The sequence below is a fragment of the Scleropages formosus genome, chromosome 3 (assembly GCF_900964775.1).
Source record: "Scleropages formosus chromosome 3, fSclFor1.1, whole genome shotgun sequence".
NCBI lineage: Eukaryota > Metazoa > Chordata > Actinopteri > Osteoglossiformes > Osteoglossidae > Scleropages > Scleropages formosus.
The window spans coordinates 1364619-1376838 of NC_041808.1; the positions used below are offsets into that span (position 1 = coordinate 1364619).

The 12220-nt window shown below is 44.4% G+C and overlaps 1 protein-coding gene across 1 annotated transcript in view; it reads right to left on the reverse strand.

The window, feature by feature from the left end:
• Positions 1-9780, reverse strand: part of LOC108924840 (ryanodine receptor 1-like) — a 74565-nt gene extending 64785 nt beyond the window's left edge. Inside the window, exons 1-9 of the mRNA XM_018736447.2 lie at positions 9733-9780; positions 3427-3546; positions 3236-3334; positions 1057-1131; positions 835-913; positions 615-727; positions 423-522; positions 194-290; positions 42-116 (exon numbers count right to left, since the gene is read on the reverse strand). Of these exons, the coding sequence (XP_018591963.1) occupies positions 42-116; positions 194-290; positions 423-522; positions 615-727; positions 835-913; positions 1057-1131; positions 3236-3334; positions 3427-3546; positions 9733-9780 (806 nt within the window). The remainder of the gene's footprint in view (positions 1-41; positions 117-193; positions 291-422; positions 523-614; positions 728-834; positions 914-1056; positions 1132-3235; positions 3335-3426; positions 3547-9732) is intronic.
• Positions 9781-12220: the final 2440 nt, after the last annotated feature.

Below are 12220 nucleotides of genomic sequence, written 5' to 3' on the forward strand. Positions count from 1 at the left end.
AGCACCAGTAACAAAGAGGAGAAGGTAAATATTCTGCTCACCTGATGCGTAGGGGCTCTAATCTCCACAGAGACCGGGCGTGGCTGCACACCGCACCTCCTTCATAGTGAGCATTCCTGGTTTACAAAGAGACCCGAGTGTCAGGTTTGGAGTTTGGGTCACCATTTTTGTGTGAGCGCAGGTAGGCTCCCACCTGCGTTGGTCATCTCCTTGCTCAGCTGCAGGGATGGCCAAACACTCATCCATGTGACCATGGAACAGTCTGAGAACGTGGCCTCCAGTCAGATACCCTGAAGCAACAACCAACAACCAAACTGAAAACTTGGTTGGCTGAACTTTGAAAAAGCCTGAGAAGGTTGGCGTGATACTCCTCCTGGCGAACATTGGCTCCACCGCCAGCGGAGGCCAGGAGGTGAACTTACCCTCAGCTAACTCGCATCCCGAGCAAACAGGATTCATGTTCCAAAGCGTCTGCATGAATGAAGCATCCACCATCAGGTCCCCACTGGCATAAGAGAGATGCTGCACAGAGGAAGAGTTACATGAGTCTAGAAGAAAGCAGTTTTCTGCCTGGGGGTCGAAAAATTCACCTAGAACCAAAGACACCATCTCACCAGGTATCTCTCGGAGGACACGCTAACCAGGATGAGGTCATCTCCGACCCTGACCTTCTCTCCTTCTGACCTCTGTTTGGAGGCTGGGTGAATGGTCCACCAACACGCCTCTCCTAGGTAGAATGAATTTACATAATGAGCCTTCAGTATAGCACAAGTGTTTACCACGCACCTATTTCTCAACAAGCCAACACTGTGCCCACGGTGGTTCACTTTGTACCTGTGGAATCCTCCTGCAGTCCCACGTCAAAGGCCAGTTTATCAGTCAGAGACCGAGATGTGGTCAAACAACTGAGGTACTGGTGTAGAGGGTACAAGAGAGACAAGCGCTCTTACCGTACTGTACATTTCGCCTCCCTTGATAAAGGCGGCATGAAAGTTACACCGTACACTGAAGATGTGAACCAAAGACAGGGATGTGGGACACAGGAGCGGATCTCACCATGCCAGAATGTGTGTGTCTCAGCAAGATGGCATGGCCATAGAGCAGGGTTCGGTGGCCCCCTCCCTGAGATGACTGTTGATGGCACAGAGAGTTAGCAGAGAGGAGAACTACATCAGTGACTCATCACAGCTGGCCACAAGTGATAAACACACATCTGGAAACAAGACCACAAAGCATTTGTATTCACACTAAAAACACATTTACACGTTACACGTTTGCACAAGAGCAGAACACAGAACTTTGTGCCCAGCTCAAAAAAAAAAAAAAAAAAAAAAAATGAAGTGCCTTAATGCTGCACGTTTGTACCAAAAAAAAAATGGATTAGATTCAATATGCAGAGTACAAAAAAACAACATGGGTGTTTCTACAACACCACAATAACTTCAGTCCATATTTGACATGAAGCCATATTAGTGATCATCATCACTAAGAACATATTGGTTAAATTGCTATGATTCTGTGAGTGACGGCATGTCTCTGTATCAGGGTTAGTAATGGTGCTCCAGGCAGGACACGGGACAAGTGGGTTTTCTTGGTCCATATCAATGGAGAGGGATGAATTTTCTACTCGGAACAAAGATTCAGATTTATATTTCAAGCATCACTGATACGGTAAAGATTAGATAGACATTGTTGTACATATTTCTGTAAATATTTCAAAATAAAAAACAAAACTGTCTGTCTCACAATCTTGGATGCCTCAGAAATGCCACTTTCTCCATTATAATAGTTTCACATTAAATTTCACAAGTTCCTCTACATGTACTCAGACTTTTGACCAGTACTGTATACATGAATGTAGGAGCAGCAATAATATGCAAACCGAGTTCAGATATTCAGCAAAATTCGGTTCTGGTGTCCAGCAAAAAAACTGCAGGGTTTTTACTTTTTTTTGATTCTTTGAAATCCTTGGTTTTTTTCTGCTGGAATGAAAAGTGAACAGTGACTCACTAACATCCTTCAGCTCCCTGTTCATGCCGTACGTCAGATTATTCTACATCACATCACTGCAATTATCCTCCTATTTTCCAATATTCTATATTCTAAAATGCCTTGCAGAACTTCAAGATGCATTATCTTTGGCGGACTGACGGATGTGCCGATTCCAGAACAAAGACCGGTGGACGTGGACAATATAGTGCTCTAACTGGACCTACAAAGGATCTTGGCTCCACTTTTACCAACTCTTTTGTCACTTTCCATTCCCTGCAAGGACGATACTTGAGCAGGGAGTTGGGATTTCCACCACGACGGTGTTAGACAAAGTGTGAGGCGAGTGTGTCGAGTCCTGCCGGGTGCGGTTACACACTGCAGACAGAGGACAAGCAGGACCAGGAGAAGAGTTTCAGCACTGAGTGCAGGAGGATGCAGAGCACAAGTCTTCAGAGAGACTAAACAGAAAGTGAGACATGACCAGAGACTTACCCACTTGTCCAAATTGACTGCCTTTAGTCGGCAAGGAAATGGAGGGATGAAGAGACAGAGGGGGGGGGGGAAAAAAAAAAAAAAAAAAAAAAAAAAAGTTACTTTAGACTCCAGGAGAAACCAAAATCTTATAAAACAGCAAGGAACAAAACTGCAAAATATGAACTTTTTAAAAATTATTTTCTTTACATTGAGCTTTACATAAACATGAAACCACTTTAAATGACTTATCAGGTAAAATAATCCAGAACTTGTATCTCACTGACAATGAGAAGAATGTTTCTGTGACTTTCGAAACAAAAATCTTGACTAACAATCTGATTTATGTGTAAAAGCACAAATAAAACTGAAATTTCTTTGGGATCAGTCAACTTTTATTGATCCCTCTACTGTGTGCATGTACAATATGTATGTATGTATGTATCTAATGTATGTATCTACACTGTATATCCGCAGTATGTTTGTGAGTCTATTGATCTATCAACTGCAAGAATTTCAAATCTTTCTGAGAACTGCACAGATTTTTTTCATTGGTGGTGCTGGGTAATATAATAATAATAATGTTAACTTTGTCAAATGATACAAAAAGAAATAAATCTTTCTATATGTGCCAAAATGATCAGTTCAGCCAAAACTAAAAGTAAAATGTAAAAAGAAAGACACACCAATACACTAAAACACAGAAAAAGGGAAACACATTCAGCTATTTGTTTATTTTCGACATCACCATTTGTGCGTCCCTTGTTCATACCTCATTCCTCGCCGTGTTGGCCAGCATCTCCTGCAGGGCTCGCACCGAGAGGGACTGCTCCAAGATGAAGCAGCAGATCGCCAGATCTGGAGGCACATTCTGCGGGCAATTTTAAGCAAGACGAGCAGTCAGCTGCACCATAACACTGCAGGTAAATGTAAACTACGATGACGTGTGGTGCAGCAACCAACCTGGGCATTTGACGTGGCCTCCAGGAAGGCGAGGCGGTTCCCGAAACCCTCGCAGGACAGACACAGCTTGATCTGCTCCTTCAGAATGGTCGCGGTGCACTGCAGCACTACCTGGTCATCCTGCACTCGTACAAAGTTGGGAATGTGGGGTTTACATCAGCCACCATCAGCCTGGGTGAAGCTGCGTAAAACTTACACCATAAAATGATAAGAAACCATCAATTTTCTTCGCTCTTCTCCATTGTACCACGTTTCAATGATGAGATCATCGGTGTGCTCTGACAGCAGCAATGTGAACCTTTATTTGTACGCCAACCTGTCTGAAATGTTGGTTAAGGGGATATGGAAACATGAGGAGAAAATGTTCTTCTGCTACAGTTGTGTGTGACACGTCATTTGAGTGGAATACTTTGTTCAGCACTCTCAGGTAAGCCCTCAATTCTCACATGATTTTGCTGGTTTTTGTTCTCCAACCTGTCCAATTTCACACGGTACACGTCAACTTTTCACTGCAGGGCACCTACTGAAATACATTGCGATCCACCCAGATCCCTGGTAGCAGAAGTCCTGCGTTTAGCCTCATCCATCTGGGATTCAAAGCAATACACATGATGGGATGAAGTGGTATGTTTCACCTCTACAGCCACAACGGAGCACAAGAGGTGCTTTAGAGAGCTGAGCGTCCGTAACACCCCTTCAGCCATCTCTTGCTATGCTCTTTTGTCCCAGATATGTCCTTCAATCAGGGTACAAGGTGAACATCTAACAGGGAAGTGGTTTGACTGAAAGCAGAATGAGAGGCCAAAATAGCCAGGATTTCAGGGGCTACCTTTGATGCAGCTCACATGACTGTCCACGCTGCTCAATTTAGAACATTTCATGTATTCAAGTACACTTTTTTCCTGCCAACATCACTAAGTATTTTGCTCTCTCCACCTGTGCCTAGATGTGAGCCCACACACACACAAACACACACTGCCCTTCTCAGTCACCAGTGTTGCTTTCTTTCTAACCCTCAACCAACCCCCCGTTTCGCTTTTCTCTCCGCCTCTATTTTAGGCAGCTGCACCTGCCGCTCACGCATTCCCTCCTTCCACAGTAGTGTGGCACATATTTGGGGGTCACACAGGCAGGATGACCACCGCAAAATACTTGAGAGCCCGGTGGCCTGTGGACAAAGCAAGGAGAGACAGCAAGCCACACACAAGCTTCCCGAATGTTCGAAAGCTGCCTGTCTCTCTCACACACACACACACACACACACACACACACACACACACACACACACAGGTACCTAGTCTATACCAGACTTCCACAAAGACACATCCTATTTGTTCATCCTCACGACCGGATATTGATGACCACATACTGAATTAACTAACAGTTCAAAGCATAACTATATTGTCATCATATTTTTCAGAATTTTCAAAAAAGAAAACTACCGACAAGGTGGAACGCAATTTGTCAAAAACACAACTTAATTGCGATTCACTTGCAAAAAAAAAAAAAAAAAAAAAAAAAAAGTTAAATAACAACAAATAATTTTTAAAAATTTATAATTCTTATTACAAATCGATTTGGTAAGGAGGTGTTGGAAACACTGTGCTGTTTTCTAACATTAGTGACTGAAACCCAAACTGTTAAAGACCAACTTTGAAAAGATACACTGCAAAGACAGGTTCCCTACTGTTAGTTCAGTCATGTAAGGAGGAACTGCACTACAATTTTACCATGCAAATTGTTCATCATAAAACTATTTCTGCATGGACACAGGTGGGTACATATCAATTTTAAGTTGCTCTACAGAGACATAAACCTCACGTAGTGTTACACACACACACACACACACACACACACGCACAACTCAAGAGTAAAGAGTCGCTGTGTATTACAAATTCGCTGTCAGTAATACAGCCATTTACCACAGAACAGAAAACAAACACAGCACTAGCACAACCTCACTCTATCACACGTTTCATTTCCACACATTGTTTCACCCGAACTACAATTACCATCACTAAATAACGGCCATGGCTTACCATAAGCAAACCATCAATATTAAACATCTCACTGAACTCAAGTTAAAATGAAAATTATTACACAAATCACATGACGAATAAGAGCGTATTATCGGAAGAGCAGTTTTATAACAACGTATATGATAGTAGCAGTTGTTGAAAGGACACATGCATGTTGACTGTGCGCAGTGAGAGCAGGCAAACACTGTGCTGTCATTCCTCCCGAAAGGACTGAAATAAACAGGTGCTCTTCCATGCCTCAGTGAAGACCTGTTAATCTCAACTCTCAGTAAATATAGACGTGTGCAGTGTTTAAAATCGACTTCGGAGTCAGAGACGCCGGACAGCCCTTTCCAACACCTCCACGCTGAGCTGTGGGAGCCTGCGTTCGCCCTGTAAAAGGACTGTTGTGCTGCTTATTCTCGCTCACACACACACACAAATATGTGGAATTAAACAGTTTCAGGACATGGGAATAGCTACACAAAGAAGAGGTGCAAGAGAATGTGGTTCACATTACTATTAAAATCACTGGTGAGGGAAACCGCAGCTGTGGAAACAACTTCAGATGGTCCACGACTGGAAAAGTGGAATTTCCTTCCTTCAGAACACCAAACAGCCCAAAATGCCCTATAATTTAAAAAAGCCATTCAATCAATAAAACCTTTATTAATCCCAAAGGAATTGAAGGAGGACACCGGAATGTCGCTGAAGTAAACAGGACATTGACACGGATATAAAAGAACACAAGTAAAGTGGACAAGATTTCCCCAAAACAAGGAGTACTCAGTACAGAGCCTAATGGCCCAAATGGCAGGACTGACCCCAGATGACTTCTCAGAAGAGCTCAACAGGACCAGTGAGTTGCTCAAGGTGCTACTCATTAATCCAGGGTGGTCTGCAGGAGGTGAGAGTCACTCTCTATGATGGACAGGAGTTTTGTCGCGCTTCTCTGTTCCACATCCTCAAGAAAGTCCAGCCCAACCTCCAGGACCTTAACACCAAAAAATGGAAGCCTCCTCCTGAAGTAAATCCCAGTTCTGGCCTTTCCTGTACAGTCTCAGTGGTGAAAGTCCACTTCAGCCTGTTGTCCAAGGGCACCCCATGTATCTGCAGGTCTCCAGAAGTTTCCTCGTAGGTCGCTTGGACCTTTTTAAGTCTCCCAGCATGTCTTTAGTCTGTGCCGTGCACGTGGTTCAGTTGGCACACCTCCACAAAGTCTTTCACCTAGGCCCCTGTACCCATCCTGCTGCCTGTCCCTGAGACACCCAACTGACAGAACTTCCACAGGTGAGAGCACTCAGTGCCTGAAGTCTGAGACGTATGGACTGAACAAGGAGAGAGCCGAGCATTGAAGGGCCCCTGTGCTGCTCAAAGCAGTTTCACACACGCAGTCCTGCAGCACCACAAATTGTCATCGACCACTCAAAGTCCAGGATCTAGGACTAAGTATGTGTCCACCTACACTCATTGAAACAACAGCTCAGGCTCCATGGTGTTGGACACACTGGAAAAGTTGAAAAAAATTTTAAAAAAAAAAAAAAAAAAAGATCCCTAAAGGGTTGCTGTTTTTGTCCAAGTGGGAGTAGGATGGATACCAGCAAATGTGTCTAATTCACCAGAGCCTCACTTCAGTTGGATCTTCTGCACAAACCCTCCTACTGAAAGACAATGGCAGTGGCGGCAGCAGCCACATGCCTGAGTCACCCACATACTCTCCTTCTCCTTGATCCTGGAGGGGGATGTAGGACACAGTCTCTCCGCCTGCCTCCCGAGTCTCTTTCAGACGCTTATAGAACAATACTATAAAAAGAAACTGCTGCACGGCAGAGGCCCATACCTGCTCAGCTGAAACACACACACACCAGCTTGGACATGACTGACCAGTAATGCAGGTTTTCTTCACCTGCAGTAGCAGAGGAGAAAGGACCACCCATCCAGGCTTGTTGAGATCTGTAGGAAGCAGCAGCCATGTGAAGGTAACTCAGATTCACTCTCCTCACTGTCCATAAAACCCCTTTGACCGAGGACCTTCACTCAGTATTTTTATCTTCCAGCTTTCAAAGAAGCCGGAGTAGAAGTTGTGCTCTGATTGCCTCCATGAAGTGCTGAAGCAGCTACTTGTCCCAGTGCATTTACCACACGCCACAGTAAAGTGGGGACACTGCGATGCTAGACACAACAATTACCATCCAAATTTGACAGCTTAACAAGTTTCTATATTAAAGGATTTCCCAAGGTTGGACTGAGATACAGAGGCAAAACTATATTTTGATCAAAGATAATATCAAAATATTTTACCCTGTTAAAGGACTTCCAATGCTCTGTGTTGCTAGGAATCAGTCAATTATGAGATGGATGTGCTTGGAAGGAGATTCAAGGTCCATTCCATCTCTTCACCATCCACAGTCATCTGTCTTGCCTGTGAATGGAGTACCTGCTCCTACAGGTCACTTTAAAATATCCCAACAGCTATGTATTTAGTAATATTAATTAATATTAACTGATCATTCAATTTCCTTCAACATTATTAAAAAATTCATCTAGACCATCTGAGCGTTCACATAAATTCAGAAATGATGCAATTCAATAACCAAGGGGATGGCAACTGAGGAAACTACCTAAGACCATTCTCCTTCCACCTGCCTCCATGCACATCTGGCCACCACAATGCCGCAAAGATTACCGTCATGTACATCTACATGAAATATACAAGTGGAAAATGCATTCTAGGAATGAAGCTACTTTCCAGAATCGATAATAAACACTTTATTTATATTTTTACAATATTTAACAGGTACTACTAAGTCATGGTGGCACAGCGAGTAGTGCTGCTTTCTCATAGCACCTGGGTGGTGTGAGAGGATGTGGGTTTGATCCCTGCTTAGTCACGAGTGGAGTTTGCATGTTCTCTCCTTGTCTGCGTGGGTTTCCTCCCACAGTCCAAAGACATGCTGTGCAGGTTCACTGGTGACTAAGTCACCCCTAGTGTGTGAGTGACACACAGAGTGTAGTACAGCACTAGCAGTGTAAGTCACTGAGGTGAATAAGGTGTGTGGGCTGATAACACTACATAGAGTTCGCTGGAAGTTGCTTTGGAGATAAAAAAGCGTGTGATAAATAAATAAATGTAAGTTGTATTAAAGGCAGTGTCATTTCACATGTGCCATAAGAATTAAACTCTTGCTCCTTTTTGCTCACTTCCAGACAGAATTTTTGGTCCGTGGCAGTTTCTTAACATACATATTCAGCACCAGAAAGAACGACTTACAATATCCATTCTGTAAATTGTGTGTCACAGGTTCCTTTGATGTACATGTAGTGTACTATACTTTTAAATTAAGTGTACACTTAGCACAATGATGCTTCGCAGAAGTGCTTCTTTCTCCTGTGTTTCACATGTAAAGGCTCGCTACCGATGCACTTCTGGAATTTCTGTGACACTGACCTTTGAAAGTAAGAGATCCAGTCCAATGAATGTAAGCAAATGAACCCTAGTTATTGTGATCATATCATCAGATAGGGCACGGAATGACACTTCCAACCACTTCAACCTGCACATAGTCTTTTATTTTACACTCAGTTTCTTGTAAGAAACAGAGAGGCACCAATGACACCTCCCTGTCTCGTGCATATCGGGCCCAGCTGTCCCAGTGCACTGGCTGCTATGTTCCTTATGGTGACAAGCCGGCTTTGCCGAGGTATAAATAGATAACAATGCCAACAGATGCACCCGCCCCTGTCCATCTTCGCATGGTTACCCAAGGGGAGCATGTTCACGAGCAAGGCAAGCACCATCAAGGGCAGGTGACGCACCCAGAGTGCAACTTCCAAATTATGCATCTAGGTTTGCTTCACCTAGATGCTTCTCTGTCTTATTAGGAGAGGGACGCACACGTGAAACACCTTTAGATCAGGAGAGGAGGAAGACAAAGAGGAGGTGGCTTCCACGGCTGCACAATGGCAGGGTCTAAAAACAAAGGCAAAATGGAGCCATTTCACACTATAAGTAGGACAAAGTAGCTGGGGAATTGAGGGCTTAAAATACACCATAATCATTGAGCAAAGTGCTGGGGCTCCCAAGCACTGACATTTCATCTAAAGATGGCACCGCGAAGAAGAAACTCAGAGGCAGCAAAAGAAGCAGACTGAGCGAAATTATGTTCCATCAGAAAGGCTGCATCACCAATAATCAATAAGCCAGAGTTCAAGCTGGTCAGGATCCCCCATTAAGGTAGAGCTCATTTACAGGCCAACTTGAGTTATAGGGAAAGTCAGCATCACTCACTGTGCGCAGGAACTGAATCTCCTCCTCTCCCTCTCCGCCTTCTGCCATTCTCTCCTAATGGGTGTCGGCGGCTCAGAGAACGCGTCCGTCCGTCCGTCCCCTCGCAGTGGCGCTCCCGCGATCCTCGCTGCGGCTATCCGGCTCTGCGTGTGGGTGTGCTAGAGGACAGCATGGGCCCTTCGGCAGCTCTGTGCCCAGCAGCTCTCTCCTCTCCTCTCCTCTCCTCTCCTCAGCAGGGAGCAGGGGAAGTGGGGGGTGTGTCCAGAAGGCAGGCCACTCCCACCATGTGTTTAAGCATCTCAAACACTGGAAGGAAGACCAAGAGGGGAGGCAACCAATTTAACAACAAGACCCTTCTGAACCAGTCTTAACCCATCATCTTAAATGGTCACTTAAATCTCGGTTAGAAATCCGTAGGTGGAAGTTGTGCAAGCATTAAAAATCTGTAAGAGAATTACATTTACTCAGCTTTTGTCCAAAGCAACTTGCAATATTATGCTACTTACAGTGATTTACCCATTCATCGAGCAGGGTGTTTCTTTACTACAGATTCAAGAGAAGCACCTTATCCAGAATACCATAGCAGGAGGTGGGATGTAAACCTAAGTCCTTTAGGTCAAAGGCACCAGTTCTAACCACTACAGCACCTGTTGCCCTGGTTTACTATGACCACCGAATGCCCCCAGACCACACACAGTATGATGATAAACTGAGCAGTCAACAGTGGCTTTAAACACCCAGGATCTTCTCACATGAGCATTGTTAAACATGACAGGGTCAAAGCGGACATTAGCAGAACGTGTCCAGTTCAATGAAAACCCTACTAAATGGACACAATTCAGAGGCCAGATTCCTACAAGTTTTCAAGCCCTGCCTTCAGCTCCCAAAACAGCAGGCCAGATAAGAGAAACTCCCACATTAACTGAATAAAATCTGTGGGGAAACTATTTCAGAACACAGCACAGAGTATAAATATGGCTGCCTCACCTCTGCAATCTTCATCCGTGTGTCATCTCTCAATAAGCATCTCCCTCCTGTCTCCCATAGCAACCAAATCAGATGTACAGAAACATCAGTGAATTTCTGAGTATTTCTCGCAGCCTGGGGGCAGCTCCAGTGCACATGCTCAAATATCCCTGCTTCCCAAACAAGCACTAGAAAATTCAATTAAGCCCAAAATGAAGGAAATTTAATTTAAAGGCACACAGAGCTGTGTTCAAATCCCAAATCATCTCCCTCCACTAGATGGTACTGTGTGCACACAGGTGTAGTTGCAGATGCTTTGCTTTGCTTGAGAAAAACACCTCCTCCCATATTTTTAACTGCCCTTGAGTTCATACTGACTCTTAGCAACCACATATATCTACATTTATTCATTTAGCTGATATGTTTCTCCAACAGCACTTACAATGTCAAGCTACTTACCCATTTATACAGCTGGGTAATTCTACTAGAGCAATTCAGGGTAAGTACCTTGTTCAATGGTACCACAGCTGGGGCTGGGATTTGAACCTGTGAGCTTAGAGTGCAAGGGCAGCAGCTCTAACCACACTACCAGCTGCCCCTGCATCTACAGAATGTATGGAGAGTATTCTGTCCCCCATGTATCTTTTAGTTGGAGAGAGCCATGTCTATAGTTGGTGTTATGGGACCCCCCCCTCCCATTTTGTCACTGGTGGTCCCTCAATATTTTCCCCCACCTCTTCCACCCTTGGAGGTCTAAGCATCAACTGGCTTTAATTTATTGCGCAGTAAATTACTAGACAGCATTTATATGAATTTATGTAGCACTTTCCCTCCACGGTGATGTACAACTCAGAGAAAAGAAAAGGCTTCAACATGCTGTAAAAAGCAGACGTGAGTTAATTGTTAGCCCTAGGCTCTTAACTGATGATGCAGGTCAAATGAGCAAGTTGTCCAGTTGGACAGAGTTCCCCACAGGTGGACGGACCTTCTGGGAGGTGGAGGATCTGTTCTGGAGAGGCTGAGTTGTAATCAGTGACATAAGGGGTTATGTATGTTGCTGCAGGGGGAAAAGAGCAGTTGGGTATCAGCAGCATAGCAGTGATAAAAGAAGCTCTGACAGTCAGTACCAAGAGAAACTGTGGAGGAGACGAAGAGTAGGAAGCCCAGCACTGAGCCCTGTGAAACACCAGTTAAGAGAGACCAAGCTGAAGACAGGGAGCCACTCCAGACCACTGGGTATGATCTACCCAACAGGTAAGACTCAGATCATTTCAGTGTTGCCAACATGATTACAATCCATCCAAGACAGGAAAGAAGGACCTGATGGGTGACAGTGTCAAATGCTGCAGAAGGGAGATACGGAGACCAGTTCTGAGACTTTCCAATACTACAAGGTCAACAGTCTCAGTTGAAGGGTCTGTCTTGAATCCAGACTGGTAACCATCTGGGAGATCATAGGTGATTGGTGAATGTCAAGAACCTGCAGGTGATGCTATCAACTTTTTGTCTCTACATAACTAGG